Here is an 8,586-nt window from a genome sequence, read left to right as displayed (position 1 = left end):
TTCTTCTTTCCTTCTAGCATCGGCCCATTCTCACCGGCCATCTGCCTAAAAGATTGACACATGCCAAAAAAAGGTGTCAATACCAGCAGCATGTTCACTGAGGCAGGTGATGGCTGAGTTTTGTCAGATTCATGTGGGAGTAAGAGGAGGCACCGAATCTAGCTGCCGATGCGACGACGGGATGGGGCAGCATGTTCGCTGGTGGTGGTGGGTGTTGACGAGGCTGAGCCCTCAGGTGGACCACCAACTTACAGCCTGTTCGGTTGGGCAGTATCGGCTGGGCTGGAGGCTGGGCTGGTGGCTGGCGCAGCTAGCGGACCTCCGCCCGGTCCCACCAGCCAGCCGCTCAAGCCCCCAGCCAGCGCTGGCTGGAGCCAGCCAGCCGAACAAGCCGTTAGGTGCTCCTAGTGGATGCGCAACTCGGGTGCGATGTGTATGGCAACAGCCTCGCTAGTGACTGGCTTTGTGGCACAACCACGTGGATGTGGTTTCAGGTAGCGTAGGGATAAATCCCAGCTTGGCCGGCTGGCATTGATGACATTTCTTGTGCCACTTTCCTCCTTGGAGGTTTTGCCGATGCGCTAACGTAACTGCAGCTCCGTGCTACACGAAACTGTTCGAGGAGGTTCTTGTCCAGCATTATGCTGGTGTCGACCTTATTGACATTTCTTAACACCATTACCTCCATGGAGGTGATATGAATATCTCCTTATACCCATGCACTAGGCGATGTCCATATTTCCTTACACCGTGCACTATGTGGAGATTTATATGAAAGATTCAGCACGCAACAGATAATCTGGACATCAAATTTTTAAGCAGACAAAACGCGTGATGGATTGATGCCGCGTAAATACATTGCAAGGTTGAAGCGGGAACTAAAAATAGTTTTGTTATTTATAATTTATTTCTTATATTTGTGAAATTTCTTATTTAATGTTTAGAGTCTAAGAACTCTGGTAGGCCGTAGTCACTCACATATGAATGGTTAAGGTCGGAATTTTTCCATAATATAAAAATTCAGATTTACATTATCAATTTTAGCAATGTGTTGTGCCATTTTATTTTCTACTAATGCTGTTCTAACAGAGATATCAATAGGGTTTATATAAGCAGTATAAACATGAACTGCAGTTGCTTGTTTCCTACAGACTATGCTATTCAGAGTATGATACTGTACAACTATTTTTGATTTGTTCAAAGTTTGTTTGTAAAACCATCAACATTAGTACCTGATATTTTTGATAAACCATCCTTACTACTTCAGTAATTCTTACTTCCGCCGTTCCAAACTATAGATCGTTTGACTTTTTTAATATCAAATTTGACCACTCATTTTATTTAAAAATTTGTGAAATATATCAGTTCTTTTATTGTGGCTTGCTTTATTAATATAAGTTCTTGGAGAATCACTTAAATTTGACTATATTCCCATAAATTTTTATGAATAAGACGAGTAATTAAATTTGAGGTTAAAATAGTTAAACGACCTATAATTTGAAACCGAGAGAATATTCAACACCAAATTGAAATACTCCCGCTTGATTGCGATATTACTAATCATCTAAGTTTACCTCATCTAAGTTCACCTATTACCAATAAACTTACATAGTTGTATACATTTAAAAAAAAAGATTCTTAGGTAGTATGAACATGTCGCATGTAGAATTTAGGAAGATACATAAAACCAAATGGCAGCGTTTTTTCAGAAAAAGGAAAAAATCTTCGTAAAGTTACGTAGGAGTACATGTTCGTGCTGATGGAAAGGGACAAGAGTGGCTGAACCCACCACCGCCCCACCCCCACCCCCAATCTGAAGAATAGGAACGAAACGAGATCCATCGAGGAGAGAGAATGCTCCGACACACACACGCAAACTGCAAAGAGAGAGAAGAGAGAGGAACGGAACCACCACGCGGCCGGCGACGCCCAAAAATACCATCTCTTCCCGGCCCAGGCAAGAAATCAATCCTCCACATTTGTGCGGTCCGGCGAATCTGCCATGGGGAGGGAGAGATTTCTCCTACTCCCCTTCCTCATCCTCGCCGTCGCCGCCCCCGCAGCGACGGCCAATACGGCCGATGCGGGCGTCATCTTGGAGCTAGCCAAGTCGCTGACCAACCCGCCGCCGTCCTGGACCGGAACCGACGTCTGCGGCGGCGCCACCTTCCAGGGCATCACCTGCGACGGCGGCCGCGTCACCGGCATCAACCTCGCCAAGCAGCATTTATCGGGCACCCTCCCTCCATCCCTCTCCGACCTCACCGCGCTCCAGTGGCTGCAGCTCCAGGGCAACGCGCTGGAGGGCAATTTGCCCTCCCTGGCCCGGATGGGCTCCCTCGAGACCCTCGCGCTCGACGGTAACGCCTTCACCGCCCTGCCGCCGGATTTCCTCGAGGGGCTCCCCTCGCTGCAAAGCCTCAGCATGGACGATCTGCCTCTCAAGTCGTGGAGCATTCCCAACGCCGTCGTGGGATGCACCACGCTGCTGAACTTCTCGGCTTCCAATGCCTCGGTCTCTGGCCCATTCCCGGCGGTTCTTGCCAACTTGACATCGCTCCGGATGCTGCGTTTGTCGTACAATTACCTTACCGGTGGCTTGCCAGTGGTGTTAGAGGGGTTGGACTCGCTGGAGTCGCTGCAACTTAACAACCAGAATTCTGATGAGAAACTGTCAGGGCGGATCGATGTTGTGGCGAAGTTGCCGAGCTTGAAGATGCTGTGGCTTCATTCAAACAAGTTCACGGGCCCGATCCCAGAATTGAGCCCTGATTCACAGCTGGTTGATTTCAATGTCAGGGACAACAGTCTCACCGGAGTGGTACCACCCTCGCTGATTGGGATCGCAAGCCTTCAGTATGTGAAGCTGTCCAATAACCATTTGCAAGGGCCAAAGCCAAAATTCACAGCTAACAATACAGATATTGATTCGGGGAATGGGTTCTGTCTCAAGGACCCTGGGCCCTGCAATCCACTGGTGACCATTCTGCTTGAGGTGGCTTCAGGGTTTGGATACCCACTTGAACTTGCGAAGTGGGCAGGAAATGATCCGTGCGCAAGTGGTCCATGGCCTGGTCTTACCTGCATAAAAATGGATGTGACTCAAATCAATTTGGCTCGCAAGAACTTGTCAGGGTTGATTTCACCGGCTTTTGCAAACCTGACTAGGCTTCAAAGGCTGGATCTGTCAAACAATCAACTCACAGGGGCAATACCAGATGCTTTGACAACCCTGGCAAACCTCAATTATCTTGATCTGTCAAATAATCGTCTTACTGGACAGGTGCCTGAATTTAAGCAGCCGAATATAAAGCTGATGACTGCAGGAAATCGATTTGGGGAATCAGATGATGATAATGGTGGTGGAGATGGTTCCAATGGTGGGTCCTCACCTTCAAATCCTACAGGTTCACGGAAGTTGAATGCGGGAATGATCATTGGAATTCTTCTAGCTGTCATTCTTCTTGTAGTTTGTGTTGTGCTTTTCCTACATCATCGAAGGAAGAAGAACGTAGACAAGTTCACTCCTGTCTCTACTAAGAGCCCTTCTGGTGAATCTGAGATGATGAAGATTCAGGTGGTTGGGACAAATGTCAATAGTAATGGAAGTGATTCTGCAATCCCAACTGAGCTTTACAGTTATGTGAGCGCTGATAGTAAAAACACTGCTGATATCTTCGAGTCTCATGGGATGCAATTGCCTATGAGTGTGGTACTGAAGGCCACAAATAATTTTGATGAGGATTACATCTTAGGTAGAGGGGGCTTCGGGGTGGTTTTCAAGGGGACTCTCAATGGAAAGCTTGTTGCTGTGAAGAGGTGTGACAGTGGCACTATGGGGACTAAAGGGCTGCAAGAATTCATGGCTGAGATTGATGTTCTTAGGAAAGTGAGACATCGACACTTGGTTGCATTGCTTGGGTACTGCACCCATGGAAATGAGAGGCTCTTGGTCTATGAGTACATGTCGGGAGGAACATTGCGTGAGCACCTGTGTGATCTTCAGAAGAGTGGTTATACACCTCTTACATGGACTCAGAGGATGACAATAGCTTTGGACGTTGCCCGAGGAATAGAATATTTGCATGGTTTGGCGCAGGAGACTTTCATCCATAGGGATCTGAAGCCTTCTAACATATTGCTGGACCAAGATTTTAGAGCTAAGGTTTCAGACTTTGGGTTGGTCAAGCTTGCTAAAGATACGGATAAGTCCATGATGACAAGGGTAGCAGGGACATTTGGATACCTCGCGCCTGAATATGCTAGTATGTCCATTTCTTGCTACTATAAATATTTTGTTACCATGTACCAATCAGCACTTTTCTTGCACAGAATTCTTATATTGTTACATTGGTTGCCTCCAATTCTATCATTGTTTATTTTTCTTGAGCAATCTCACAATGTAGGATCATCTATAAAATACTATTAAACTCTTGACTGTATACATGATCCTTCCAAGCAGAAGCCTTCATCATAATAGAACTATGCAGAGCCGTGCCTTAACTCAATATCAGTTTTTTGTAATACACCAGCAGATTTATTAGGTCTTTTTTGAAAAGCAGAAACATGGATTAGTAGCAGAAGTGTGCTTTTTCTTTTATCCACTAACATGTAGCTCTATTATTTTGTGAGATATTGTACATGGGTTTTTGGAATTATTCTTGATGCAGTCACTAATTCACTACCATAGACTAGAGTATCCCTTAAACACAACATAGGTTATTGGCGGAACCTGGATGACTCACCTAAAGTGCAAAAGCGAGTTATATCAGGAAATCTACAGTCTTACTCCACTAGTTTTTTATATTAATAAGTTACAGATGCAAATTACCTGTTTGGTACTGGTATAATTGTTGGAGATCATCAGCTGTCTGCGTTTACATGACATATCTAGAATCACCTATACCAGCAATACACATTTCATTTTGTTGACCATTTAAGATGCAATGTGATTTTAATTAGTTTTTAGGTTTTTATGGGTGCCGATTGTATGCTAGTTTTCTTTTATTTTTCAGGAAAAGCCTCACTGCCTTGCATAGTGTGTCCTATACCTTTGCTTACAAATAAGTCACTTTGATAACTGGTTTATATGGTACTCACCCTTTTTAATCTGAAGATGGGTGCTCTAGCAACCTCTTCATGAGTCCTTTGTTTGCCGTTTTGAGTTGACATATGATATTGGATGCATCCAAACATTTGTTTGATTGTACATAGATCTGCTTTGTTCAGTGATAATCTTGTGAGGATGAACGTTTCCCAAGCAACCAACACAATTATTAGGTTTCTGCTGGTAATAGCATATAGAGGCACAGACTTTTGCTAATCATATTTCTGTACAAACATACAATACCACTGTTGATAATTGAGGCCACTGGTCAGCCCTGAATGAAATTATTGTTAAACCTTTTCCTTTGGGTTAAGTCCGTGTTTTCTGTATTACAGAAATTGTTTACGCAAACTGTTCTTTTATTTTTCATTATGTAAGCAGCATGTCTTGAATCCACTGGTAGTATTTGTCCAAGTTCAACTTGTGCTCATCTGTTACTTTGATATATATGCACTTTGTAAAAAATTGACATTTCTCCATTTTATCCTTACATGCCCTGGGATACTGTAATTTTTTTTTTCCCGTAGAGATGAAACTTACAGTCCTGTGTTGTCACCATTTAGAGGTTTTTAGTTTTCTGGTAAATGCTCCAAGCGTCCATCATAATGTCTGTAACATGAGTTCAACTGTTCCCTACAAAATGTTTCTTGTCATCGCTGGCATACTTACTAATGAAGAAGATGACAAAAGATTTATTATTTGCAGAGAAAAGGTTGTACCTGTGGTTCTGTACCTAGTAAAGCCTGTCCTTAGTTCTGTGGTTGTTCCTACTAAATGGCGATGAGCCTTTGCATTATTTACTAATACATTGCAGTACAGTTAGGTCATGTTACTTCTTTTCATGCATTCGTATATTCATGGATGAAGATGAAAAAGATAAGATTTCATAAATCAGTTCTGAAAATTATCAGGCATTTCCCAGAGTTTTATTAAAAAAAATTCAATGGGCCCAGATTCCTCCTTTGTTCTCCATGTTTTTTCTTTAAATTTAGTATTCCATCAATTTTATGTCCTCCTGCACACCAAAATTGATTCCTCACATAGCATCCACAATATAGTCTAATTGGTTGCCTTTGGCCTTCTATACCCAGGTTACTCATTGATTAATTAGACACCTTTTAGTGAAATAGTGGGGGGTTGTAGAACTTCATGTTTTAACAAGAGTATCCTTTGTTCCAAAGACATCTTTCTAAACTAATACACAAGTGTTCAGAAGTAAACATCATTGAAATAACCTGCAACAAAGTATCATATTTCTTTCCTTCTTAATATAAAAAGAAGTATTCTTATTTCTATATTCTATCAAAGAAACAGCAAATAACCTAACAATGATTGGAGAGCATCCATGTCTCTACTAGTTTTTTCCAGATGCATATCATATGGGTTGCATGCGTACTTACTAAAACATGAGTTGTATCCATTTGTGCATAAGCACATTTATTTTTTTCCTCGAACACGCAGGAGAGCTGAGTGTTGTTTCATTAAGGTGAAAGCTTAAATTACAACGATTAGGGCCTAGAGTCCTCATCCCCCCCCCCCCCACACATCCACCCCCCACCCTACACACACACAGAGAAAAAGAATCTAGAGAGGGTTCTCCGCACCTGCTGGAAAAACTTGATCCGACCACCCACTAAACTGGACAAAATGGCTGATAAATGGCATGCATATTTATTAAATTGGGTTGGCATGAACACATGGGGGTTACTAGAATATTAGAAGCCAGCATATATCCAATGTACTTTCAGGTTGCAGAATTGTTAGGCAGTCCTGTGGGAAATGCTTAGGTTTCGTGTGGTTTTTTATAATTCATGGAGAGCTGTTGCTTTTATGCTGATCAATCCACAATCTGACTAGGAATTGATTAAGAGTTTCAGTCCTTTAGCTGATGTATCCAGGGCGACATAAGCTTTAGAAAGACGTTGCATATTTGATAAGAAAAGATATTTTGTTGTCACAACATATAACTTTGTCAGCCGCCAACAAGTCATCTTTGCTCAATTAAGTAATGTCTTTGTTGAACTTGATCAGGTGCCTGTTGATTGTGTCAACTGGCTGAATCTGTTTACGACTATCTCTTTATATGTCTGTTATGAAAAAATATTTTCTGAAAGGAATGCAGAGACTTTCATGTGAAAGAATATTTTCTTCATGTTTTCACAATGTCCTGTTTCGATCTTTTCCATTTTGTGGCATAGTATTGATAGACATGCACATTTATTTGATTACAGCTACAGGAAAGGTCACAACAAAAGTGGATGTGTATGCTTACGGTGTTATACTAATGGAGATGATTACGGGAAGAAAAGTACTGGATGACTCATTACCCGAGGATGAAACACATCTTGTAACGATCTTCCGAAGAAACATGCTTGACAAAGAGAAATTCAAGAAGTTTGTGGATCCCACTCTTGAACTTAGTGCTGAATCCTGGAACAGCTTGCTGGAGGTAGCTGATCTTGCACGCCATTGCACGGCACGAGAACCATACCAGCGGCCGGACATGTGTCACTGTGTGAACAGACTTTCCAGCCTGGTGGATCAATGGAAGCCAACGAATATTGATGATGATGAGGGTGGGACAAGTGAAATGGGTCTTCATCAGCAGCTAGAAAGATGGAGACGTGATGATTTCACTATATCAGATTCGGATTCATTTAGTACATACAGCTTGTCAAGGAAGTACCATTGACACAGTGCAAGGCACCATTCATCATTTATAAATGAGTCATGATCAGGGGCATCAAGAGGCTATCTACAGCTCTTTGGGTCGCAAACAACACTGAAGGCCAATATGCATGGTATTGTAGTTAGCCCACTGGAAACAAGGTTGCTTCATGATCAGCATGTTGCTCTTCTTCCTGCATTGGTGGCTTCAAAACCAGGATGAGCATTTAGGAAGTCATCATACTTGAAACTTCATGGTGCGTCTAGCTTATCGAATCTATCACATTTTAGAGACATTGAATAGAGAAACATTTTGTATTGGATGGTTAAGAGGGTGATGAATGAAGCCATAGCTTCCAATAGTGTTTTCTGGTAGTGGGTTTTTTTTTTGTAGGCTTTAGAAGGATTGCTTTGTGTACAATTAACCGTGAGGAGATTATATATGCCCGGTATTTGTATTCGTTGTGTACATCGCATGTTAATTTGCTATTCTCCATTTTTGGTGGTACGGCCTTCAAATGCGAGAACTTGTGAATTATGCTGCTTAGCTGTTCTTGAGAGTTATACATCCTCTAGTTGCCATTGCATCAGCTTTTTGTAAGTGAATCTGAACATTCATACAAAGTACATACATAATGATATAACTTAGGCCCCGTTTTGGAGGGCATCCGATTCCAAGGATCCAGAATCCTGAAATCTAACGTTTTGGCGTAGTGGATTCTAGAGCAAGATTTTAAAATCTTGGAATCCTGGCGAACGTTGCTTCCAGAAGCTACTGGTTGCTGATATTAAAATTTTGCCCTTCACAAGTC

General features: G+C 42.3%; 1 protein-coding gene across 1 annotated transcript; it reads left to right on the top strand.

The window, feature by feature from the left end:
* The first annotated feature begins 1,839 nt into the window (after window positions 1–1,839).
* Window positions 1,840–8,280, top strand: LOC120685374 (receptor protein kinase TMK1-like). Its single transcript, XM_039967239.1, has 2 exons — window positions 1,840–4,265; window positions 7,339–8,280. Exons 1-2 carry the CDS (start codon window positions 2,003–2,005, stop codon window positions 7,797–7,799), a joined length of 2,724 nt encoding a protein of 907 aa, XP_039823173.1. The 5' UTR covers window positions 1,840–2,002; the 3' UTR covers window positions 7,800–8,280.
* The last annotated feature ends 306 nt before the right edge of the window (window positions 8,281–8,586 follow it).

The sequence above is a fragment of the Panicum virgatum genome, chromosome 8N (genome assembly GCF_016808335.1).
Source record: "Panicum virgatum strain AP13 chromosome 8N, P.virgatum_v5, whole genome shotgun sequence".
NCBI lineage: Eukaryota > Viridiplantae > Streptophyta > Magnoliopsida > Poales > Poaceae > Panicum > Panicum virgatum.
This window is presented reverse-complemented; position numbering and strand designations above follow the sequence as displayed.

What these genes read in the sequence shown, in the direction of transcription:
- LOC120685374 (XM_039967239.1), top strand. Translation starts at nt 2,003, where the DNA reads ATGGGGAGGGAGAGATTTCTCCTACTCCCCTTCCTCATCCTCGCCGTC. An exon ending in CCTCGCGCCTGAATATGCTA is followed by an intron (nt 4,266 to 7,338) that starts GTATGTCCATTT and finishes ATTTGATTACAG; the next exon opens with CTACAGGAAAGGTCACAACA.